Raw genomic sequence first — 26954 nt, 5'->3', positions numbered from 1 at the left:
TTCACGTACACGTAGATACACCCCGCCCCTGAAATTTTACTGTATACTTGATATCATCTTTCTAACAAGCACACAAATGTTTCTTATCAAGAGTTTTTTAACAAAAAATTGGGCAAATTTTCCTCTTTCCTTTACACATGTATGTGACTTAAGTGTTATTTTTTTATTAACGTGACATCTTTTGGGCCCACACCTGTGAAAAAGAAAAAAAAAATATTTTTTTTAAACTTAAAAGCCTTATGACAACTAGGTGGGAGGTAACAGGAATGAGATATTTAGGGATGACTCAAGTTAAAGACCCTGTCTGCACTAAGAAAATGTCCTGTGATTGACAGTGAGATCTTAACCATTTGCTTTTTTCTTCAATCCCCCACTCAGTCCACCAAAACAGGGTTGAAAATGAAGTGGCTAATTTTGACTGGACTTTCTCTGACCTGTGCTGATTGCTCCAATCCTCCCTCATGGTCTCTTCTCAGCATCACTCCATGTCTGCCCTTTTTATTTTTTTCCCCTGCCTTGTTCCCTTCACTCTTTTCCTTCAATGACTGATTTCCCATCTCTTTTCTTTCTGTTTACCTTACACCCTCCTAAAGGCGGGGAAGAAATCATGGAACAAACATGCCCTCACATTGTTTACTCTGCTTGTGTGTTCTATTCCTTCCTTCACCCTATGCCTGTCTTGTCTATTTGGGCTGTGAGCGCTTTGGAGAAGGAGACTGTCTTTCTGTTCTGTGTCTAGCACAATGGGGTTCTGGTCCATGACTGGGACTCATAGGTGTTGTTATGATAATACAAATAATAATAAATATGGCTTCCAGAGCTGTGAGATCTGATCTCTGTAATGAATATTCAAATGGTGTGGCCCATTTGCATTAATAGCCAAACAATTTTCTACCCCTGCAGAGTGGGAAGACAATGGTGGTTGCCCAGCATTGTTAAAGGATAACTTTCTTAGTGTGAATGGCTATAGTTGGGTTTAAAATGTGTCTTGCTTATAAAACTATTGGCTAGTGAGATGGGTAAATATAGATTACTAGGCAATGGAAGTCTTAAAAACTGTTTTATATAATCTTTAAACGTGTTACTGATGGTAGCACCGGAAACGTTTTGCCTGTAGTACAGAGTTGTGGGAAGAAGCTGATTTGTTTTTAAACTTGGCCAATGATAAAAAGTATGTGTAGCCTTTTAAATTGTGGAAATATTTTCAGGCCAACACATTAAATGGTTTAAGAACTTATTCCTTTTATGTCAACAAAATAAAATATTACATTCAATATGCAAGAACATTCACTATTCATAAGATAAGAAAATAACAAACATATTGCAGTAAAGCCTATATTCTTTCTAAATACAAAAATTGATATTTTCTCTATGTAACTACATTAATTGTAAGTGAATATTTTTGGGCAAATCATATATTTGCACTTTGGCTTTTATAAAGGGAATAAAGAAGCTATGTTGACTAATGTGTGGAAAATGGCTTTGGAGGAAAAAAGATGAGTTTGTTTGATGATGAATCTCAAGTTTCATATAAAACTTGCTTGGTTCACAAATAAGTCAGGGGTTTTCCTGTCACCATTGCGTACTCTGCCTGGAATCTGAAAGTCAGCATGGATTCTTCCTATTTTGTGTGCCATTGTTATTTTGTTTGTTTCTTTAGACTGGCTAGTGTAAGGGAACAAACCAATAAGACTGCAGAATGAAACATTTTGCTTTGGAATTGTGTATATTTGCAGTGTGTTAATCTTTATGCAGGCATAGACAAGAAAAAATATGTAACAAGACTGATACTGTCAAATCCTGCCCTCAGACAGACCTATTATCTACCACTCAAATAGGGACACATGGATATGAAAATTCAAGCCTTGATGTGCTTAAAATAAGAGGTTGAATGTTACGCATATTGTTTTCAAAAGAACCATTAAAATGTTAACATTCCTCCAGATTAAATTAATTATCAATAATATATCATTTAATCCAAAATAATCCCATTATAAATGTAGCATCATAGTAAACTGGCTGTGTGTTCATGTCTTCCTCTAGTTCGTGTCCTGTAATGTCCTCGCTTGCTATTTACAAGTACTGCTACTTTAGCTAGGTGGTAGACTCACATTTCTGGTGCTGAAGCTGCTGGATTTGATACCTAGTGATGGATCTTATCGTGTGCGTGCGTGTGTGTGTTTCAAATATGTAGCCAGTCATGAATAGTCTATCACTTGCTACAGCTACTTTGTGCCCTACTCTTGGGGGGTAGTTGATACTGATGAGTGCTTGCTGAGAGAATGCTTTGTTTTGGGCAATGCATTTTATAGACTTAACTAAAATGTGGTGATCATACTTGAATATAAATATTATGCAGAAGCCTTTAGCACTGGTTTTGTCAGAATGGCGATCTTTTGAATGGTTTGTAAAGATTTTACCTGTAATGCATATATAAAGGTCTAAAGTACTAATTAAATTGCTGCACTGGCTCTTAAGAGGCATGTATGTTGCTAGCAGGAAGACCTAGTTTAGGCAGTTTAGTTCTTCATGCAGTGACACAATGATTAATTTACACCTCTCTATTGTATAGTGCGGTGAACAAGGTGTAATTTGCTCCTTAAATGTGTACATTAGTAAACCTACATAGTGTGTTTGTTTTAACTGTTAAAAAAGATATCCTGAAAGCCAGTTCAAGCTGACTGTAAACTGGACGGCATCCCCTTGAAAGTACAAGTAGGGGAATATTGGAGAGGGGATTAAGACAATGGCGCCAAAAGATTTCCCGAAGCTGCGACAGTTTGGCAAGCAGCAGCTCTAAAACTGCTTGCTAGTTGGGCCAGGTATGGCATTAGGTACAAATATGGCTACCACTTGCATCTCCTGCTGACTCTAATGATGGCAGCAAACATGGTTGGACAAATATTTGAATAGCATCCACACTTATCTCATTAAATGTGCATTTTTTAATGATATTCAGGAAATTAAATCAGATTGCCCATCCCATGCATATCAGATCTAGGTGAAAAATTAATACACTAATGCTTTCTTAAAAATCTGTTTTTTTAGACTCCGGTTGGGCTAATCATAGTGTAGTAAATGCTGATTGTACCAGGACATTTAGAAAAAAGACTATTTTGCTTGTCTTTGTTGCCTTTAATTTTGTGAACTGGAATTTTTAAATTTTGTTATAGAATATGAGAAGTCTTTTTTTGTTTTTCCTGGCAGTGTTTTAAAGCGCTTTGCTGCAAGGGACCACCACCTCCACGACCTGAATATGACTTGGTTTGTATAGGTCTCACTGGGTCTGGCAAGACAAGTCTACTGTCACAGCTTTGCAGTGAAAGCCCAGAGAATATAGTGTCTACAACAGGTATGATGCTGCTGTCAGGAATATTTTTTTCAACCAAAAGTAATGTTTCTAATACTTTAGATGATTGTCAGTTAAATTACACATTAGGTTTATTCCTTATAATAATAATAACAACAACTAATAAAATACCCGCCCTCCAATTCATCTCATATATTTGTTTCTCTATTAATAATTCAAATGCACATGATGGAAAAGGAATATGGGAACTAAATAACTAATATGTAAAATAAAGCTAATCCTTGATACTTTTGTAGCCCAGAAATTTTGAATTTACAGTAACAATTTTTTAAAGCTTGATTCCTAATATATTTATATCAATTATCCAAATAGAACATATTTATTCCCTTGGCCACTTCCTAGTTAGTTCCATGTTCATTGTACTACTGTGTGGGGTGTGTGTATAGTTTGAAAAGTGAGTGTGGTGTGTGTGTGTGTGTTAGTTATATTTTGTTTAAAGATGAATGGCTACACTAACTGGGTTAGGTTTAAAGTATGTGCTGAAGGCTGTGTAGATCTTCAGCATAGTAATTCATTTTTAAAATAATGTTTTTAACAGTGTTTTGAACCGCGTCATTAACGAAGGTGCAAAGGCGGCTTATTCTCGCAAAATTTAGTGATATTCTTTCCTGGGGAATTTTCACAAAAACATGTACAATCTGGTGCATTTTAAAAGAGAGAGAGCTCTCCAGTAACATGGGTGGTGTATCTAAATTGTTAATTTCTAAAAGTCCTACCCCCTGTGGATTTTTCCATAGACACCAAAAAGGGAAGAAAGAAACCTTTGAAGTCTTATTCCTTAAGGGGCTTTGCTACATAGGCACAAAGTGGGGGGAAAAGGTGATAGTAAATGGGGTGAGATGAGGAAACTAGAGGATACACATTAGGATTTAGGTCCTTCCAAAATCAGTCAGTGCAGCACTGTGGAATGTGTAAGTAACCAAAAGGAAACTTCATCAATGGTCAGTGTTTGTTTTTGGTCATAATCCTTTCTCTTTGGTCAGTGGAGGAGAGGAATTGAGCTGGGGCAGGTTTAGATCAGAGATAAATTCTACAAAAAACAACAGGGTGAAAGAAAAGAGTTAAATATAAACAGACATAACTAAAACTTATAAATGTATCTATGCCAATGCAAGAAGCTTAAAAACAAACATAGGAGAACCAGGATGCCTGTCAATAAGAGATGATTGTGACACACTATGCATTAATGAAAAATGGTGAAATGACAAAAACAAATACCTGGGTATAAAATTAATAAGAAGGAGAGATAAGGTCATAGAGGAGGAAGAGCAATCTTGTGATGTGATGTTTTTCTAGATATGTGACCCGAGTGATTGAGTACAGTTCATTTGTTAGTGTAATAGGGAGGGTGTGTGTGGCAGTGTTTGTGTGAGAAGTTGGTGTATGTAGGTATGTAAGTTTACACTGTGTTTCATATATGTGGTTTTGAGTTTTGCATTCTTGTCCATGAGCAGCCTTAATTGGTTTTCATGGTGTGCTCAATATCCTCATATTTTAATAATTTAAATAAAATAGAATGGTAAGAAATTTAAAACTGATTCAAGGTAATACTGTTTCTTACACACTGTGTACTTAACCTGTGGAATTCATTGCCATTACAGTTATATCATAGGTTTCAGAGTATAGACTTTAAAGGGATAAAACCCTCCTGATTCAGGGCATAAACCAACATCCAGCTCCTCAGTTAGGAAGAAACTTGCTGTGTGGGAAGATTATTCCATAAGTGATCTCTGCAGGGTTTCTTGCATCTTTCTCTGAAGCATCTGTTATTGGCCAGTGTCTGAACCAGAGTACTGGAAGTGACCGGACTGTCCTGGTATGTCAGTTCTTCTGTTCTGTTCAGCAAGAAATACAGTGCTGGATTGGCAAACCTGGGCAACCCTCAGAATTGTACCTGACCAAACCCCTTCAAAGATATTGCGTGTGTAAACATGTTGATACTGTGTGTGCTATACTAAAGTTAGGAGCCCCAAACTCCCCTTCCCCAGCTTCCTGAAGGGGTGGGGGTGCTTTCCTTTAAATCCCCTTCCAATCAATTTTATCCAATCAGTGTCCCTTCCATAACAAGTACCTGCACTGGATATCTGCTGTATTAACTTAACCTCCCTGACCTGCTGTGGGGGAGGTGAAGAAACCCTCTCCACCTAGGACTATTTGGTGATGAGGGAAAAATTCCTTCCCAGCCCCCAAGGAAAAAGGGCGACTAGCATAATGCCCACATTAGATCTTAAAGAAACTCAATTCTACTCTGATTCCATAAATGGGAGGGTGGGTGTTTGTCCTGCCTCAGTGTGTTGCATGTCAGGGTCCATGCCTGAGGTGTCCCTCAGTATCCAGGGCAACTCTCTGTAAAAGTCCTTTGTCTTAGATCGCAGCCTTCCAATTGCTGCACCTATAGCTTGAATACTGTGCCTGTTTCACCAGTTTTGGTTGCGGTTTAGCTGTAGCAACATTGGGCTGTGATCCAGTTTCCATGGGAATCTTGGCCACAGCCATCCTGGGCCGTGCCTCAGTTTCCCCACATTTGATTCTCATTATCTGCTGGGACCTTGGCCATAACAACCCTGATCTGTACCTTTTCCCCCCAGTGTTGGTCCTCAATTTACGCTGGAATCTTAGCTTCAGATGCCCTGAACTGTGCCTCAGTTTTTCCAAATTTCGTTGCCAGTTTCGACTGGAGTATTGGCTGCAGTTGCCCTGAGCTGTGCCTCAGTTTCCCCAATTTCTGTTACCTACAGAGGTGCTCGCTATACATATGCCCCCCTCACAAAGGGAACTCTATCAATGGTCTGTGGCCCCATCCCTAAGTTCCTTCTGCGAGATGGATCAAAGGTGTTTGATCTGTAACATTCTGCCTGCTGGGGAGACCCATTGCTCTGCTGTGACCTGGTCCCAGAACTCTGCAAAGCTTATAGAATGCCAATGCTGTTGCTTATGTACCCTTCAGTGTCTGGACTCTAGGATTTGGGGAATCCCTGTAAGAAATTCCAAACTGTGGGAATGTCCCTGTATCTCCCCTATTCTCCTTCCTGCCCCTCACAGCTCTGTGGTGGTGAGAGTCCACCCATCTGCCCACCCCTTGTAAGAGGGAACACACAACTCTTTGGTGAGTAGAGGGTGCTGCCATACTAGCTGTAACACTGGACAGCCTTCCTCCCATCCTACGTGCACTTGCTCTGCAGTGGGATGAGAGCTCAGGCAGCCTCTCTGTTCCCCATTGTGCCCCCCCTTGCTGTGGATGACACCAATTCATTATTCTGTGTTAAGGGGGCCTAGTCCAGCCTCCTCTGCAAGGCACCACCTGGCTTTTCTCCTCTGGCTCAAACTGTTGCTACTCCAAGCTTCCTCCAAACCCCCATATGTTTCCCTGGCTGCCCTTCCCCACTGCACATGAGTGAGGTGGGAGAGAAGGAGTTCAGTTTGGTCCTCAAACCCCAGGCTCCTACAGGGTCCACTCACCCAGCGCTGGCCAAGGAAAAGCCTTCTTTGGGTCCTATGGTGCCTCCCACCGCTGCTGCCACCCTTTCTGCATTTTTGAGATCCTGGGGTGACTTCGCCCTGTCCTCACTGAGGCCCTACTGGTCACCGTGAGACTCCTGGAAACCCCCAACAGTGTATAGGGCTCCTCTGCTGCTGCCTGGCAGCAGCTGCTGATGTTTAGTAATTGGTGGGAGCCAGATGTTTTCCCCCCTTATTAACTAGGGGCAAGAAGATGCTCTAGGCAAACTAGGCACCTGCCTAGAGCAGCAGATTGTGCCGAGGTGCCAGGGGCAGCTGGGCCTAACCGGACTGGTGCTTGGGACCCAGTGTGCTGGGTTGGAATGCCACTCATTGACACCTGGAGCAGCTTCAGGTGTGTTGCTTCTTCCTATGCATCTGGGATCTTGTTCTGTTTATAGTTTATAAAGGGCTAATAAATGATTAATCAATATTTTAATATTAAGGTTAATAAATGGTTACAGATTTAGTCCAACCGGTCAATAGGTTGATTATATCCATGGCTTATAAACATACATAACACCTGCTGAAGTGTTTAACCATCTAGAGTACATACTACTCATGTGTGTAACAGGGTTGTAATGTCTACTACGTAATTTATATCCCTTCATCAACCTTAATATTAAGAGTGACCAAGAAAAGCATACTTAAGTAAAACAACGTATGCAGTTCAATTTATCTTCCCAGTCTCTTTCTATGTTAAAAATCCTAGAATGGTTACCTCATATTATTAATGATAATGCAAAACTTCAGTTTCAGTATTAAAAAAAATTGAATGGGGATTGCCAAAAAGCATGTGTATTCTATCAATTTCTATTTTTTGGACTTACATTCCCACACCACTTTTAAGTAAGAATGTGGGAGATGGGGGTAATGCTTTGTTGCACGAGTTATTAGCAGAATGGAGTGTCTGTGGCTAAGCTAATAAATCCCTACTTATAGAAAGGTTATATTGGCAAGATAATAGGTAGGGCCCTACCAAATTCACGGCCATGAAAAATGTGTCAGAGACTGTGAAATCTGATCTCCCCCGTGAAATCTGGCTATTGTAGGGGAAACCAGATTTCACACAGCTGGGTGCCTGGAGAACAGCATCTGCTGGCTGGGAGCCCAGCTCTGAAGGTAACGCCGCCACCAGCAGCGTACAGAAGTGAGGGTGGCATGGTATGGGGAGGTCATCATTTTCTGCGGGGGGAGAAGGGTCAACCTTACAGGTGGGCAACTGCCCAGGGCCCCGTGGTCAGGGGTCACCGTGATAACCCCCCTGCCCTTTCCCTACAGCCAACCCAAGGTCTCTTGAACTGCCAAGTGCTGGACCTGGAGCTGGGGAGAGGCAGGGCTGGGAGTCCCCTGGCCAGGGGCTCCTACTTTGCACCAGACTCCAGTTGCTAATCCCAGATGGGCTGGGGAGGGACGGGACTTCCTCTTTCCCTGCACGGGCTGCTCCCAGGGCTGGATCAGACCCACCTCCAGGAACCTCCCGGCTGCAGGAAGCTTTGCAGAGTCGGAGCTCAGCTCGGAAAGCATCGCTGCCACCAGCAGCAGTGCAGAATTGAGGGTGTCTTGGTATGGTATTGCCACCTTTACTTCTGCGCGGCTGCTGGCAGTGGTGCTGCCTTCAGAGCTGGGCACCTGGCCGGCAGCTGCCCTCTGAAGGTAGTAGTGCAGAAGTAAGGGTGGCAATACTGAGACGTGCCCCCCCTCTCTCCGGGGACCACCTTTTGGCTTGTGACCCCCATGGTTACAACACTGTGAAATTTCAGATTTAAATATCTGAAACCATGAAATTTACCATTTTTAAAACCCTATGACTGTGAAATTAACCAAAATGGATCGTGAATTTGGTAGGGCCCTCCTTATAGGTCTACTTGTATTCATTGATTTGGTTCTATGCAATCTATATTTAATGTGACTGAGTAGCCTATCTAAAACCACAGTGAATATAATAGTTTTAATGGATACAGTCTATTTCAAAATACCTTACCAAATAAGTTTCTAACACTTTTTGTTTCTAATTTTAGGTTTTAGCATAAAAGCAGTGCCATTCCAGAATGCCGTCTTGAATGTAAAAGAACTTGGAGGTATAACACTTTTAATCACTTGCATATCTGATTGGTATTTTACTTTCATTTCACTGTATAAAGGTACAGTATCTAAGCCCCACAGTAGAACACCACTAATTGGTTACTTCACTATAGGCACACTAAATAGGGAGTTCGTAAAAGATACGGGCTCTGGAATATTTAAGATTTCTGCTTGTTTTGTCACATAATTATTTTAAATGTCAGAATAATGAAAAATTTGTGACTGAAATTCATTTATACATTGGACTATATCAAAGCATCACAACTTGAGGAATGTGCAACCAATTCATAAAATAAATTGGATTATACTTCATGGCATGTCTTTTAATCTCTTGAACCCTAAGGATGAGTGTACATGATATAAATATAATAAATTTAGGGCCAAATTGTAGCCTTGCTAGAGTGACAACACAGATCAAAGGTACTCTCTTATCCCCATTACTAGTTACCTGCAGATAATGATGTGTAAGAGGAAGCATTTGTTGCAGAGCCACTTACATTTGAGCCTCTACTCTAGAAATGGTCCTCTCCTTGAGGTGTAAAACATTTCAGGAGTAGCCAATTTCCAAAGGATTAAGGGGACACAGATGACTTGAAATCCAGTCAATTAAAAAAAAAAAAAAAAAGTTTGAATCAGGTAAGTTACTTGCCCACTAATCCCCCTGCCAACTTCGGTTGTACATTTTCCTATTTTTAAAAAAGTTTCTCTCCCTAGTTTGTCTATTACAGGGTCAGTTTGACTAACAAACGTCTAAGTTGATGGCTTGGCTGGCCAACAGGTAGCTGTATTAATAAAATAAAATGAGAAGATTTTTCAGTTGGGGGAAAAAATTCTGGTCTTTCCCCTGAACTTCTACTTATAGTCTGTATCTTTTTTTTCCCCCTTCACTCCCGTAGGTACATAAATACAGTAGCAAATTGACTTTTAGGGATTAATCTTTCAACAAGGCTTAAACTTACTTGTCTTAAAGACTGTCATGGAAAAATTAGATGAGTTCTAGAGGGAAGTCTTTCATTGTACAAAATCAGATCCATGGTTCCTTCCTAGTTTAACTTATTGTTGAGGAAGCTCTGAGATAAACACTTATTAAACTTAAAGTAGCCCCTCTTTGTTACTGTAGGCCCAGATGTTGTAGACCAGGGGTGGGAAAAGTACGGACCGCTTCCGGCCCACCAGCTGTTTTAATCCAGCACTCGAGCCCCCGCTGGGAAGTGGGGTTTGGGGCTTGCTCCGCTCCAGACGGGGAGCAGGGTTGGGGGCCACTCCGCGTGGCTCTCGGAAGCAGCGGCATGTCCCTGCTTCGGTTCCTACGCATAGGAGCAGCCGGGGGCTCTGCATGCTGCCCCCACCCCAAGCGCTGCCACCGCAGGTTCCATTGATCAGGAACTGTGACCAGTGGGAGCTGCAGGGGCAGTGTCTGTGGACAGGGCAGGAGAGCCGCCTGGCCGTGCCTCCATGTAGGAGCTGGAATGGGGGGGGACATGCTGCTGCTTCTGGGTTTTGCTTGAGGTAAGTGCTGCCTGGACCCTGCACCCCGAGCCACCTCGCCTGCACTCCAACCCCTTAATCCAGCCCTGATCCCCCTCCCGCCCTCCGAACTCCTCGGTCCCATCCTGGAGCACCCTTCTGCACCCCAGACCCCTCCCATCCTCAGCCCCACCACAGAGCTCACAGCCCCAGCTGGAGCCCTCCTCCTCCCCCCCCTTGCCCCTCCCCCTTGCCCCAGCTCTGATCCCCGTCCCAACCCAACCCTTCTGCACCCTCAAGCCCCTCATCTTCAGCCCCACCCCATTCCCCATACCCCATACCCCCATTCCCCATCCTCTGTCCCAGCCTGGGGCTCCCTCTTGCACCTGAACTCCTCATTTCTGGCTCCACCCCAGAGCCTGAGTCCCCAGCCAGAGCCCTCACCCCCTCCCGCACTCCAGCCCCAATTTTGTGAGCATTCGTGGCCTGCCATACAATGTCTATTTCTAGATATGGCCCTTGGGCCAAAAAGTTTGTCCACGCCTGTTGTAGACGCTGATGGTCTTGCCTTGGTCATCCATCCCAAAAGGGAGGCTGCAACCTCCTTTAGCGTTTGGAGCATAGCATAGGGATTATGACTAAGATTTAGTCACGGTTATATTTAGTAGAAGTCACGGACAGGTCGTGGCAATAAAGAAAAATTCACGGAAGCCTGCGACCTGTCCCTGACTTTTACTAAAAATACCTGGGGGGTGCGGGAGGGTCAGAGAAGGGACAAACAGAGTGCTGCCAGGGCTTGCAGCTGACCCAACTCCAGCCGCTGCTCTGGCGGGCTGGAGACCACTGTTCTGATGGCCCCGGGCTGGCCCAGAAGAAGTCAGAGGTCCCAGAAAGTCATGGAATCAATGACCTCTATGACAGAATTGTAGGCTTAATTATGACACATTTGTCTATGAATTTATATTGTACTTGTCACCATGGTGCCTGAGTGACATCTGAGTTCTATTCAGCTGTGCAATTCTTTCCCAATGTCACAAAGTAAAGTCACTTGGGACCAAATTTTGGAGTCTAAATGCAGTCAGTTAAAGCTAGATGGCAGGTAGCTAGATACTGATTTAGACTCAAGGCCTCCAGTGCCCAGTCTGATGGTTGGGTATTTTTAATATTTTTCCAAGTGTGAGGGATGTTTTCTGTTGGATTAGGGTGAAGATTCTTTTAAGAGGTGGTAGGGCTTTTTGGAGGGCTGAAAAGTGAAGACCTCACTTGGAAAGAGATGCAGGGCAGCTGTTACATATGTTTATATTTTGTGTAGAAGCACTGTGAAGACTGCAACACTTTTGACTTGATTGCAGCACATCAGCATGTTGATCCTGTCAGGCAGTGTTGGCCCCTGATATTTTCCCCCTTTCTCTGTTTGTGGAGGAGAATTGCTGAATATAATAGACCACATCATTTCTGTACTGGTATAAACAGTGTACAGAAATAGGTCTTACCAGTTTAGTTTTTGTAACTTTTCTCTTTCTCTGCTAAACTTTGTTCTGGAATTTCTGCTGTTGATGTTGAGGGAGAGGGGCCTGTATTAGGTTAGTTTTGTAAGATTCTCTTCCCCCCCACCCCCCATCCCAAACACTAATATGTTGTGGCTGAGTTTTGTTTTCTGTACTATAGCAGTCTTGTCTGGGCAGTTGATGTTGAGAATCTGGAGAGGCTGAAAGGAATCGGTCTTCAAAGGTTCACTATTCATTGCTGCATGTCAGTCAAAAGGGAAAAGTTCTGTTTAGATTTTAATTTGTGATGTACTCAATTAATTTAAAATTGCCTTGCAAACTTAGCCTTTGGAAAATTGTAAGCCTTGTCCAGTTGCCTGAGCACAATGAAGTTTTATTTCAAATACTTTAAGGACTGACTGTTAAAACTCATACTTTTTTTAGATTTCTTCTTTCAGCAGCCAAGCAGTTATGTGAAACAGATGCTGATTGTGTACTATTCCTTTTGTTTGGCTGAAGGAATACTCCTCCTTGTAGTGGAAGGTGGTGCATGTTTGTACCATTCTAGTTACCTCCTGGAGCTTCTAATACAGCCAGGTTTGTGCTTCTCTGTTTCTATAGAATTATACAAAAAAATTTCATTTATAGGTTATAGAAAAAACAGCCACTTTCATATTGTCTGCTGCTGGTCTCATTAACTCCATCATTCTTTAGTATTTGTTTGGGACAGAGAGCGAAGCTTGCTGTGCTCTCTTGCAGACATTTGCCTTTTATCAAACACTGTTTTAGATTCTTAAAAACTGCAAAAAAGTGAATTAACATGATAAGTTTTCTGATTACTTGACTCATGGAATATCCTGACCTCTTGCATCATTTAACTGAACAGATTATTGTTTGTATTTTTAAACAATACTAACTTGGTACATTGAATCTGGTTTTGAATCTAATTTCTGAAATATTAGAAGTTTTGCTTAAAAAAATAAGATTTTGAATCAGTAAGAAAAATCTCTGTGGAGACTTTAAAATCACAAATACTTAAATACTTGAAATAATTGAAAAGCTGTTCTTCCTTCATTTGCCTGCCAAGTCCAGTGTCCAGAGTTAAGTTTCCCTTTTGACATAGCAATTGTGTAATTTCTTTTCTTCTTAAGTTGCAAGACATTAAGTTTTGAATTTGATAAATAAATCAGAGAATCTGTTTCTTTGATTAGGCTACTCAGGAGGTTTGGCATTCGTTAACCCAGATGCCCCAAAAGTGTACTTTTACCGTGCAGATATAAATAGCCCCCTCTCACTTAACTCAGGTACACCATGAAATGGAGGAGTTGGAGGTCCAGCAAAGCCCTAGCATGGTATTGTAAGCAGGAACTGCACCTGATTCAGTATAAAATGTGGGAGATGAGAGAATGGGGGGAGAGAAGAGACTGGAAAAATGGCAAGGGCAGAAGCTGACTTTGGCTGTTTAAAATTTTAATTAATGTATTTAGTGCTGGTGAATTCCCTGGGTAAACTGAGCTCCTTGGTTTATCCACAGTACAGATACTACAGGGCAGCACCAATGCCAAGCTTCTTCATGTTGTCTGACCAAGAAGCCTTATTCATAATCTTGAGACACCACTTCTGGAGTGATGATAGTTCAGTCAGTGTGCTCCTTTGGTTGCTGGCTTCATGATATTTACAAAATCAGTGCTCGTTATTGGTGGTACCTGAGACGTGGATACTTACTGGGAACTAAATCAAGACCATAAACACATTTCAGAATAATCACATCAAATAACATTCACATCCATATAGTCATGTAATTTTAGAGACAGACAGGAATCTAATTTGGTCTTTTAATCCACCATTCTGTAAATGGAGGGTTGAAAACTGTGCTGAAATATTTGTAACTTCCAGACTGGGATGGATTTGAAGGATTAATTAGAGATGGAAAGATCTAGGTTTTATTATCAAATTCCTCTTGATTGCCCAATTGAGGCTGGAGGAGGTTTTCTCTACTGGCAAATTCTAAGCCTCTTCCAGCAATGGTCCACCCAAGCCCTGCACCATTTCTCTGGAGTTCTGCTCCTTGCTTCATCAGTATGTGTTTCAGGCCATGAAGGAAAAGCTCATAATGAAATCTTGGAGCACTGAAATATTGTGACCATTCAAGGAATGAGGTTGAGATTGGGTAACAAATTTTAGGTAGAGGAAGGACCAAAGTTGTTACAATAAGATCACATGGCTGCTTTAATTTTGGACGGTCGTTTGTTTGTTGACGACAAACTCATTTCTTGTTGACAATGCAGGAAGAGTCTGAAGGAGAGATTTGATGAACAGTAGTGAATTAACAGAATTGGTGAATCCTAATTAAGAGGATATTCCATGCGTAGGAGGCAGTGTAGGAAAAGTAATCGACTGTTGTCGAAGAAGTGGATGAATGGAGTATCAAGGCTAACATCGTTGGAGGATACAGGGGATGAGTACTACTATCAGAATAAGAAAAGGAGTACTTGTGGCCCCTTAGAGACTAACAAATTTATTTGAGCATAAGCTTTTGTGAGCTACAGCTCATCCGATGAAGTGAGCTGTAGCTCACGAAAGCTTATGCTCAAATTTGTTAGTCTCTAAGGGGCCACAAGTACGCCTTTTCTTTTTGCGAATACAGACTAACATGGCTGCTACTCTGAAAACTATCAGAATAGATGGCCAACCCAAAAAAATAGAATGTATAAGAGCTGTGTAAGTTTCTTCATTAGCAAGAGCTTGCTTAGCACAGGGGAGATTTGAGACCATGGCAGACCATATCAACCCAGCTGCAGGCTCAATTACAAATGTCTGTAAGAGTATGTATCTCACTCCTGCGTCATATGACTTCGTGCACTTATAGAATCATAGAAGTGTAGGGCTGGAAGGGACCTCAATAGTAGTCCATCCCTCTGTGTTGAGGCAGGATCAAGTATATCTAGATCATCCCTGGAATGTTTGTCTAACTTGTTCTTAAAAACCTCTAATAAGAGGATTGCACAAATTGCCTTGGTAACATGTTCCATATCCTTATAGTTAGAAAGTTTTTCCTAATATCTAACCTAAATCTCCCTTCCTGCAGTTTAAATTGATTACTTCTTGTTCTACCTTTTAGTGGAACAATTGATCACTGTCCTCTTTTTAACAGCCCTTATCATATTTGAAGACTGTTATCAGGTCTTCCTCTCGCCTTTTTTCCCTCAAGACTAAACATGCGCACAATATGCCAGACTTCACCTTTGTGCCATGCAAATCTTTGTATCTATGCAGCAGACATCAGCAAAATGTAATTTAACAAATACAAATGTGAGGTGCTACACTTAAGGAAGAAAAACCAAATGCACAAATACAGAATGGGGGCTAACTGGCTTGGCACCAGCACTGCTGACAAGGTTCTGGGTGTTGTGATCAATCACAACCTCTACTTGAGTCAACAATGCTATACCATTGCAAAAAAAGCAAATGTAATTTTAGGTTGCATTAACAGAGGCATAGCATGCAAATCAGGGAAGGTGATAGTACAACTCTACTGAGCACTGGTTAGGCTTCAGCTAGATTACTGTGTCCAGTTTTGGTCAGCAATGTGTAGAAAGGATGTAGAGAAACTGGAAAGGATCCAGAGGTAAGTGACAAAGACGATCAAAGGGATGGAATGCAAGCCATGTGAGCAAAGGCTGAAGGAATTGGGTATGCTTAGTTTGGGAAAAGAGAAGATTAAGGGGGGACATGGTAGTGATCTTCAAATATTTGAAAGGCTGCCATAAAAAAGATGGAGAAAAGTTCTCTTGCCACAGACAGCAGGACAAGATGCAATGGGTTCAAACTACACCATAGCAGATTTGGATTCAACCTCAGGAAAAACTTCCATTGTCCTACTGTTCTTACAGGTAGGAACAGACTGCGTTGGGAGGTTGTGGAAGCTGCTTCACTGGAGGTTTTCAAAAGGCTGGATAGCCATCTGTCTTGGATGGTTTAGATACAACAAATCCTACATCTTGGCAGGGGGTTAGATTAGATGACCCTTTGGTTCCTTTTAACCCTGTGGTTCTATGATCACATGTACATGAGGGTTCAGGTCTTACTAGAATTCCTCTCATTATTAGATTCATGGAAGGACCCTTGCTGGGTGTGCAAAGGAATACCGCTTTTTCCACCTCTGCCTTCCAAAATGCTGGGGACCAATACCTCAAAGCTAGGGGAGGGGAGCTCCCTTAGACCACTTTCAGACCCAAGGCTTCTGGACTCTAGAAAAGACTTCCACATAAGTGTCGTAGAACTTAGCTATTTGCCTAGTTTTCACAACATTTCTACTTCTGCTCTGCAAAGTAGCTGTTCATCTTGGACCTGGTGCCTTTGTCACCAAAACTCATCAGTGGTTCTGCATCTACCAGACTTACAGAACATCAGTAGGAAATTCTTAGACAACTACCAGTAGACTGTCAAGGACTCTGCCCTGCAGACCATCTTCTGTAGGTGGGGATAACCAGCAATGGGCCTGTTTGCTACAGCTCAGAATGAGAAATATCAACATTCTGTTTAAGGTGGGGTTGGGAAGGGAAGGTCTGAGTCCAGGATCCAAGTTCAGTGCATTTCTCATCTCATGGACACCAGGGATCATGCACATCTATCCACAAATCCCATTAATACCAAGCATCCTGAGGAAACTCACACAGGGCTCAGCAGTAATGATACTACTAGCGCCAGCTTGGCCCATATGGTTTTTTGTATTCAGACATAAGGAACCTGTCAACATAGCCCCCAGTCACAGAACCTGTCTTACCTGTGTGATTTAATAGGACTGTGGTCAGATTCTACTCCTGAACCCAGCATTGTTGCAGTGTGGATGCTGGCTGGTTAATTTCCATTGAGGAAAAAGTATTCATTTGAAGCCCAAAACATTTTGGTGCATAGCAGAAAAAAACTCTAGTAGACTGGCCTGTTGAGCTTAATGAAAGAGGTTTTCTATTTGGGCAGCACAATGTCACCTTAAAAACTGATTTCCTGATATTCTGGACTATCGGTTAGCTCCATAATATATTTAGCAGCAATATTAATACATCCCACTGTTCAGGTCATACATTTTGCCATCCTAAGATTCCTCAAGGGCCTCATTAATGTGTTGCCCCCAGTTAGGGAGCTCCCTCCATCTTAGAACCTCAGCATAGTTTTAATTGGTTTAATGGGACCCCTTTTTAAGCCTCTGGCAACTTGCTCTTTATACCATCTATCTCTGCAGACTTTGAAAGGCAGGGGAAATTCAGGCTCTTGTGGCTGGTCCACCTTATGCCATATTTCACAGAGATAAGATAATGCTTAAGCAGCATGCTAAGTTCTGATCCAAGATTTGTGTCAGGTTTTTGTTTGAATCGGCTGATTTCCCTTAACCCCCCCCCTTCACTCCATTCCCAGTTTTCTTCCGTAAGCCACCAGAGGGAAGACAAATTGCCCATCCTTGACACTTTTAGGGCTCTTTCATACTACCTTGATAGAATGAGACCCTTTGGGGGAGCTCTCAAGCTGTTTGTAGCATTTGCAGAAAAGTTTAAAGGTCAGGCAGTGTCCAGCCAAAGATTGTCTAAATGGGGGAGTCTAATTGTATTAAAACATGCTATGAGGTAGCTAGATTACATCTACCTGTGCTGGGTGGAGCCCATTCTACTAGGAATAGGGCAGCTTCTCAAAGAAGTGTCCCTATCTCAGTAATTTGCAGAGCAGCCCTATTGGAATCAGTCCATGCTTTCACACTCTTCACCTACCAGTGATGCATGGTTTGTTTGGGGGGGGGGGTGGCTATTTGGTACAGTTGTACATAATGCAGTGGTGTGCGAACTTTTCCAATCAAGCCCCCCCATTAATAGAATCTGTCTGCATGGCGCTTCCCCCCCCACCCCCAACTGCACAGCCAAGGCTTCCTCAGCAGCAGAGCTTGGGCTGAAGACGGAAGTGGGGCAGGAGCTGGAGTTGGGGGCGGAGAGAGAATGAGGGCAGAGCTGCGATTGGGAATGGAGCAGGGTCTGGAGGCGGAGCAGGAATGGGGGCTGAATGGGGTTGGGGGCAGAGCGGGGCTGGAAGCATGGCACTCCCTCCTCACCCCCTGTGGGGGCTGGCCCCTCGCTCCTTCCCAAACATTCCTCCATGCCTCCCTAGGGTGACGCGCCCCAGTTTGGGAACCCACTGACATAATGGAATTTGTTTTTATCTTTTTCTTTTAAAAATGAAATCATCTTTGAGATTTCCTCTGATTTCCTGTAAAAAAAAAAAAAAAAAAAAAAAATAGTATCTGATTATGTAATTTAAGACCGCAGCATAATTCAAACTAGTTTTCACAGGCAACCATAGATCTGGCACTTCCTAAGTTTCAAGTGCTTAAATTTGCAACCTAAATAATGTTGTTCTAACAGTTTTTTCAAAATGTAATTAATAAGGGGGAGACAAAGGGGTCTGGAGGCCGCAGTTAGCAGCTATGAAAAATATTGAAGCTATGAATCTCAAGTTAACCTCACTACAAAAACATGGAAGGAAGACACAAGCAAGCAGAGATGATTTTCACAAACTGCAGCTTGTTTAGTAACAAAAATATAAATCTTCATAGAACAATATGTATATGCTGTAAGCGCGTTGGTCCCAGGATATTAGAGACAAGGTGGGTGAGGTAACATCTCTAATTGCTAATACTGAGCAAGAGCTCTGTATAGCTCGAAAGCTTGTCTCTTCCACCAACAGAAGTTGGTCCAATAAAAGGTATTACTTCACCCACTTTGTCTAATATGTACATGTGTATTTCTGTTTTTGTATCTATTGAGTACACAGGGAGCACACACCAAAAATTATCCTCCCACGAGATTCTGGTTTGCCTCTTGTGCTGTTTGTGCATGAACTCCTGGATTGCTGGAAGGCCTGGTGGTCTATACTACACCGTTAAATTTATGTAAACTGCCTTATGTCGATCTAATAACGAATGTGTCTAAACTACAGATCCCTTCTGCCGACATAACTTGCCTGCTGTGTCGACTTAATTACTTCACCTTCGCGAGAGGCGTAGTGCTTAATTTGATGTTGTTAGATTGTCATAATAGCAGTGTAGATACTGCGTTGCTAACATCAGCAAGCCTTGGGCGATGGCTAGCAGCAGCAGGACCTGGGGGGAGATTGGGAGGAAGGGAAATTTTGTGGTGCCCACTCGCTGCTGCAAGCAAACCCCCTCCTCCAGCACAGCCTCTGCCAAGGCTTGCAGTTTGGTTCCCACTCTCCAAACAATGCCCATGTTACAAAGGGGAGGTGGGATGGCCCCCTGTCCACCTCGGGTTGCCCACCCAATGCTGCTGATGGTCTGGCACCCATGCCCCAAGGCCATATGCACCATGGCTGAGACAGCAAACTGGGTCAATGAATATCTTATGTAAATGAAAATGTTCTGCCTTAAACTTCTGTGAAATAAGGGGAGTTTTTATATAGCAACTCTGCACTAGACATTGAGTCTACATTGACAGTGGTTGCTTTGTGCTTTCCGTGGCTTAGAGCTGAAAGTGTGGGCTTCAGCTCTTCCTCCACACTGGTGGAGAGGCTCTCCCAGATAAAACGAAGGTGAAAGAGAACGCATGATGACATGTTTAATGAGATTGTGAACGCCTCTGGGACAGTGGACACCAAGCAGAAAGTGTGGAGGATTTTTCTCTCTGAAAAACTGGACATGGACCTGGTGAGCAGGAGATCAGCCCAGGAGAATGAGCATGGCACACAGCAGGAGATGCTGGGGATTCTGAAGGAGCAGATAGACATGTTGAGGCATCTGGTTCATCTTCAGGAGAAACATTTTGAGGCTAGACTCCCTCCATAGCCCCTGCAGAACGACATTCCAACATTGCCACATTCCTTCTCCCTCTCTCCCAAATGTTCCAGGTGGCAGTGGGGGGTGGGGCGGGATTGCAATATCCCTTCCACTCAACCCTGGGGGAGGAGCTTAAGAATAAAGCTGCACATAAGATGATGTGTGACAGGCAAGGCCACTGCCCTTTTAAAGACAAGCTGAATGTGTCTTTCCCCTCCAATTTTATTCCACCATGTGTCCAAGGTTAAATTCTATTTGTGATTTGTTACAGTATGTTTGTTCAATAAAAGTCAATGTCTTGCGAGTGAAGGAGTCTTTATTAATTTAAAATTGGGGAGGGGGGGGAGAAGAGGAGGGACAGAGAAACTGAAGCAATGGAGGGGATGTGTTGGAGACAAAAACCCAGCAGTCACAGCAAGGTTCATACTATGGGAAGGCACAATACAGAAAAGCGGTACACATTACTGAGGGTCATTACTGAAACAGGTTTTCAAAGTCTGCCTGAGACACAGTGTTCCAGGCTGAGCTCTTCTTATAGCTCTGGTATCTGGCTGCTCAAAATTAGCAGACTGCCTACCCACCTCCAAGCCCCACCCTGGAAACTTTTCTCCCTTTGCTTCACGGATATTATTAAGCAGACAGCTATCCCGTGGGGATATTGCTGTCACTGAGGTGTAACCTAGTAATCAGACTGCACAATTCTGCACTTGCTCAGTCTGTTATTTAATTGATCCTTGTTGCTGTCTAGGTGTCCAGTGTATCGCTTCATGAGCCATGGGAGGAAGGTGTAGGCTGGGTCTCCCAGGGTTACTCTTGGCATTTCAGCATCAGCAATGGTTATTTTGCATTCCAGAAAGAAATTCACTGCTCGCTGCTTTCTGAACAGACATGTGTTGATGCGTGCGTCATGGACCTTTCTTGACCATCCCACACTGATGTTAGTAAAATGGCCCTACTGATCCACCAGCACTTGCAACACCACTGAAAAGTATTCTGTTTATGTACTCTTTGGGAAGATGGTCTGGTGCCAATGGATATGGGATATGCGTGCCATCTATTGCTCCACCACAGTTAGGGAACCCCATTGTGGCAAAACTATCCAGTATTTCTTGCACATTGCCCAGAGTCACAACCCTTCTTAGCAAAAGGCCGTTAATGGCCCTGCATACTTGGATCACAACGTACCCCCTGCCTCCCCCCTCCCGGTGGATTTTCCAACTCCAAATTGATTCCCCTCTTACCAGTAGCAGTCTGGCACTGCTAACTTCCACACAGTGTTGGCCACTCACTGTCAGAGCAGGTCTCGTTTTAGTGTCCCTGCACTGCAGGGCTGGGGAAAGCCCCACAACAGTTACCGGAAAGTGGTCTTGCGCATACGAAAGTTCGGCAAACACTGGTCACAATCCCATAACTGCATAACAGTGCAATCCCACCAGTCAGTGTGTGTTTCTCGGGACCAGAGACTGTGCTCCCCCATGTTCAGCTGCTGTGCAACTGCCAGCAGAAACTGGGAATTGTTTCATTCTGTGACTTCCAGCAGAGCTGCTGGAAGGACATTAGTGTTCCATGTAGCAGCTCCTCTTGTGGCTCTGGAAATACTGCAGGATAAGGCACGTGGTGTTTGTAATGCTCACAACAATAGCGAACAGCTAAGCGGGGGTCCATGCTTCTTGGGATATGGCATACGCGCATCTATATCAGTCTTTTAAAAAAAGGCAGGAAATATCATGGGTTCCAGTTGAAATCAGGGGAGGGAGGGAGAAAATGGCATCATGGGACGTTGAAGCTATGTTCACAGTCCCCGCTGTAAGCATGTTTTGGTCCCATGAGGCATTGCAAGTCCTTCCCAAAAATCCCTATGGTGAATTGCACTGTTAGGATAGCTATGCACGGTACACTGCTCTCTGCATCGATGCAAGTGCTGCTAGTGAGGATGAGCCCCACCGACACAAGGAGTGTGGTGTAGATACGCAGTCCCAACTTACTGCAGCGGCTGGATGTCGACTTAACTGAAGTTGACTTAAGTCTGTCATGTAGACATGCCCTCGGAGTGTTTCCTTCTGGAGACGAGTCTACTGATTCATCCTTATGACACCTAGTGCACAGCTGCAGTAGTTCCACCTAAATGGCAATGCTAGGAGAAACCAACATCAACCTGTTAGTATGAAGAAGCCAGGGAGCAGAAGTCTCGGGAATCTTTATCCAGAAATAAACTCAAGAAAGGAAAGGCTGAAGAAGGTGGTGGTGGGGAAGGGCGTAATGTAGGCCAGCATGTAATGTAAAACCCATGTTGATGTACTGTAGAGTCTCAGGTTTCTGTGTCATCTCTGCTCCTGGTGTCTCAAACTCTCTGGCTTGATGAAAGATTGCACTGATTCCCGTGGCAACTCACTGTACCTGGAAATGACACTGAGGAGCATATGGAAGAGCTGCAGAGTCTAAGCAACACTGAAACCCTTTGCAGGCAGAGCAAAGAGGAAGAGATTTATGGGATGTTGGTGTGGAACAGTAATAGTGTTTCAGTATAATTGCACTTTCCGTCAACATGCTGTACAATCTAAGTTGTTTCTAAAATATAGAAAATCATACTGTATTTGAACTGTTGGTGTATAAGTGAGGCTGAATTAATAGTGAATTTAAGCAACATTTTTCAAAATATTAAAAGGCTGCTTTGTCCAGATTTAAATAACCATTTCTTAAGGGTCTCTCACAGAAAAAGACTGGTCAGGTCTAATTTGATTCAGCACTTACACAGTAGCACCCTTTTTGTACCTAAGAACATATGGTTTTCAGGGTTTTGAAAAGGATCTGAGAAAAGTGTGTGTAATAATATTTGTCACTACTGTTATGACTGGAGTAACCAACAGGGAGGGACAAACAAACAGAAGGCAGATTAGTGCTAGGAAGCGTTTATTTTTAATGGCTATGTGCAGAATGTATTGTAATTGCACTTTGAAAAGTGCTATGATCACATGGATCTGTGAACCTTTTTAGGGAAGGTGTGCTCTAAATGTTGACCTCTTCACCCTGACTTAATGTAAAACACCTGTCTTGCTGAGCAGTGCACAACATAAGTACATGTTTTAAGGTAGATGCTTTTGAAAGCTATATAACACTGTTCTAAAATATTCCATTGTACTTACATTAAGTTGCCTTATTCGGTGTCCTATACCTTGCTCAGAACATTGCCTGGGCATAATTAATTTAATGTTTGTTTCAAAAATACATAGAGATTTCCTTAAAACCAATAGCCAGCACACGTGTACACAGTATGTCAGTATAAATAGTTTCACTTCTTCCCTCTCAAAATAGTTATCTTTATGTAAAGAGCAGCATTTCCCCCCTTTCACCCCGAACTACATTTTCTATTTTTTCCTGAGACTCATCAAGCACCCTGTACTATTTTTGTTATTCCCTTTTAATGATAGTCCCAGACAGATGAGGAGGAACAGTCCCTGCCCCAAAGAACTCATACTCAGATGGTATCAGGACTGATGTTTTGTTGCTGAAGGCCAAATCATGTAGTGCTCTGCTGGAGGAGTCAGAGCTCTTGGGAGGCCTTACAGGCTGACAGAGCAAATTGAGTCAGACATTTTTATGTGAATTGTTTTCATGTCACCATTCCACTAACTGAATATATAATTATAAAATAAATGTAGGCTTTGTTTATATTTTTAAATCAAATATTTTTACACAATACCACTGTAGGGTTGCATGGCACTTCAGACATATGAGAAAATCAGATTCCTAAGTCTACAAATGAATGACAGAGAACACACAAGCACAATAGAACCCCTGTTTAAGAACTAATTGTGTTTGAAAAGTTCATACAATTGAACATCTCAAAATTTACAGTACGTATGGTGCTTAAGTTGCAGTATGGTGCGCTGCATCACTTTCTTCTTGTCCTTTAAACTACCCTCTGCAAAGTGACTTCCAATGCATTGAAGGCATTGGAATATGAAGGGACATTGATTTGTTCTTCATGATCATCACTTTTTTCTCCCTTGGGGAAAAATGTTCATATAGCTGGTCATTTGTAGATTGGTGTTCATAAAATCAAAGTTCTACTGTAAAGATGTGTGACGGGACGGGACACACTCACTTTTCGTGAGCGCCTCCTGTTGACTTTGTGCAAACCTGCACAAACACACACTTTGCTCATGGTGCCCCTTGTCGGCTGTTTCCCTTGTCAGGTAGGTCTTTGGTGGCTCAGCCCTCTGGCTAAGTCACTCAGTTAATAGGTGAATGGATGGATTAATCCCTTTTGGGGTAAAAGGTCCAACAGGGCCTGTCCCTGTTCCCTTGTTAATTTCTGTACCCAGTCTCTGGGCTCAGTTCTCAGCCCCTTCTTGGCTAGCTCTGAGTCTGTGCCTGCCCTGGTATAGAGCAGTGCCCCCAGAAGACTCTTTGCTGTTATCAGTTTTTATTGTCCCAGCTCTCCAGCCAGTTCACTCCTTGAAGTTCAACCCCCTTCTGGGATAACAAAGTTCAACGCATGGTTGGCCCTCTGCAGGGTCTTCAGCCCCAGCCCTGGGCCTGTTTAAACTCCTAGACCCTTTCTTGGGCTTTTAATGAAGTGTCTTATCCCCTCCTTGTGGCTTAGACCACTTCTCCAGTGACCAGATGGACCCAGGCCTGCCCATTACTCCGGATCCTAACCCAGGGACCCTATAGACAGCAGCCACATACAGCTTCCTTTACTTGGTTGCTGCAGCTATTCCCCAGGCTGCTTCCCACTTGGTCCCATCACCTTCTTGGGTTCTCTCTGTTCCCTGCTTGAGCAGGGCCTCCCCCAACCCTCCTTTCCTGAAATGTTTCTCCATCTTCCAGGACTTCCTCAGTCTTCCAGTCGCAGCTGGGATCTAACCTTCTCAGATCCTGCAGCGCCTTTTAACTGAGTCTTCTGCATTCCGATTAGCTGCTTTCCTGCAGCCCTTCTGGGCAGGCCTGGAGGACCTACCTTCACAGCTCCTTTTCTGGGGTGGGGTGTGGTAAGACCACAAGACCTCCAGCAGGGAGCCTCAAAGGGCCAAGCACACACCATCACATGATGAAACTGTGGAGCTGCAGTCAGAGGAACGAGTGGGACAACAGTAAAAATGGGAAGACGGACCATTATTTGTAAGGTTTCAGAGTAGCAGCCATGTTAGTCTGTATTTGCAAGAAGAAAAGGAGTACTTGTGGCACCTTAGAGACTAACAAATTTATTTGAGCATAAGCTTTCGTGGGCTACAGCTCACTTCATCGGATGCATGCAGTGGAAAATACAGTGGAGAGATTTATATACGTAGAGAACATGAAATAATGGGTGTTACCATACACACTGTAACCAGAGTGATCACTTAAGGTGAGCTATTAGCAGCAGGAGAGCGGGGCAGAAAAAAACCTTTTATAGTGATAATCAAGGTGGGCCACTTCCAGCAGTTGACAAGAACGTCTGAGGAACAGTGGGGGATGGGGGGGAATAAACATGGGAAAATAGTTTTACTTTGTGTAATGACACACCCACTCCCAGTCTCTATTCAAGCTTAAGTTAATTGTATCCAGTTTGCAAATTAATTCCAATTCAGCAGTCTCTTGTTGGAGTCCGTTTTTGAAGTGTTTTTGTTGAAGTATTGGCACTTTTAGGTCTGTAATCGAGTGACCAGAGAGATTGAAGTGTTCTCCAACTGGTTTTTGAATGTTATAATTCTTGACGTCTGATTTGTGTCCATTTATTCTTTTACGTAGAGACTGTCCAGTTTGACCAATGCACATGGCATAGGGGCATTGTTGGCACATGATGGCATACATCACATTGGTAGATGTGCAGGTGAACAAGCCTCTGATAGTGTGACTGATGTGATTAGGCCCTATGATGGTGTCCCCTGAATAGATATGTGGACACAGTTGGCAACGGGCTTTGTTGCAAGCATAGGTTCCTGGGTTAGTGGTTCTGTTGTGTGGTATGTGGTTGCTGGTGAGTATTTGCTTCAGGTTGGGGGGCTGTCTGTAGGCAAGGACTGGCCTGTCTCCCAAGATCTGTGAGAGTGATGGGTCGTCCTTCAGGATAGGTTGTAGATCCTTGATGATGCGCTGGAGAGGTTTTAGTTGGGGGCTGAAGGTGATGGCTAGTGGCGTTCTGTTATTTTCTTCGTTGGGCCTGTCCTGTAGTAGGTGACTTCTGGGTCCTCTTCTGGCTCTGTCAGTCTGTTTCTTCACTTCAGCAGGTGGGTATTGTAGTTGTAAGAATGCTTGATAGAGCTCTTGTAGGTGTTTGTCTCTGTCTGAGGGGTTGGAGCAAATGCGTTTGTATCGTAGAGCTTGGCTGTAGACAATGGATTGTGTGGTGTGGTCTGGATGAAAGCTGGAGGCATGTAGGTAGGAATAGCGGTCAGTAGGTTTCCGGTATAGGGAACAGTGTGGGAGTCGGTGGTCCTGAAGCAGGTTTAGAGATTGATGGCAAGCTAATTAAGCGGAAACTTTTAGAGAAAGGGCAACCAAATTCTGCCCTTACTGACAAATGTTCTTGATTTCAGTGGTTTTCACAGAATGTATAGTAAAGACAAAATTTGTCCCATTACTTTAATCCATTCTAAGTGGTAGGGTTATCTGGCAGGAAATTTTGAACTATTTAACTTTCCGTGTTTTTAATTAGTTTTCATTATTGTTTTGAAAGGGGCTGACACTATTAGGAAGTACTGGAGTCGTTACTACCAAGGATCCCAAGGGGTAATATTTGTATTAGACAGTGCCTCCTCGGAAGATGATCTAGAAACGGCGAGGAATGAACTACATTCTGCTCTTCAGCACCCACAGTTATGTACTCTGCCATTTTTAATATTGGCCAATCATCAAGACAAGCCAGCAGCTCGCTCAGTACAAGAGGTATGTTAACATGGCAGCATCTTGTTTGTCTGCACACCGCGATAGAAAGCACATCATTATTCAAGTGCACTTTGTGCTGATCACACTAAATGTTCTTAGTCTTCTTGGAGAGCAGAACCTGTAAAAGAACTGGATATGAATATATTTCTCCTGCTTTCACCTTCTTTTGCTTAAGGGAGAAAAGACGTTTCTAACTTTTATCAAAAGCTACTGGGAGAGTGTTTTTTGTTTTACTTGTTGTTTGTTAGCTATTAGTTTAATCTTGATTTTTGTTTTTATCCTCCTTAGCATTACCCCATTATCTTAGTCGTCACCATTGCTTAAAACTATATATTATGCTTGC

The 26954-nt window shown here is 43.0% G+C and overlaps 1 protein-coding gene across 5 annotated transcripts in view; it reads left to right on the top strand.

The window, feature by feature from the left end:
- ARL15 (ARF like GTPase 15) overlaps positions 1–26954 on the top strand; it is a 328495-nt gene that overhangs the window by 125413 nt on the left and 176128 nt on the right. For 4 of the 5 annotated variants that reach the window (XM_077816839.1, XM_077816840.1, XM_077816837.1 and 1 more), the window contains 4 exons: positions 3208–3352; positions 8890–8949; positions 12427–12504; positions 26403–26611. In XM_077816839.1, coding sequence (XP_077672965.1) covers positions 3208–3352; positions 8890–8949; positions 12427–12504; positions 26403–26611 — 492 coding nt within the window. The remainder of the gene's footprint in view (positions 1–3207; positions 3353–8889; positions 8950–12426; positions 12505–26402; positions 26612–26954) is intronic. The other variant, XM_077816841.1, reaches the window with a different exon arrangement.

Source organism: Eretmochelys imbricata, chromosome 5 (assembly GCF_965152235.1).
Source record: "Eretmochelys imbricata isolate rEreImb1 chromosome 5, rEreImb1.hap1, whole genome shotgun sequence".
Lineage (NCBI taxonomy): Eukaryota > Metazoa > Chordata > Testudines > Cheloniidae > Eretmochelys > Eretmochelys imbricata.
Note: the sequence above shows the minus strand (reverse complement) of the source record. Positions and strands in the feature narration are given on the sequence as shown.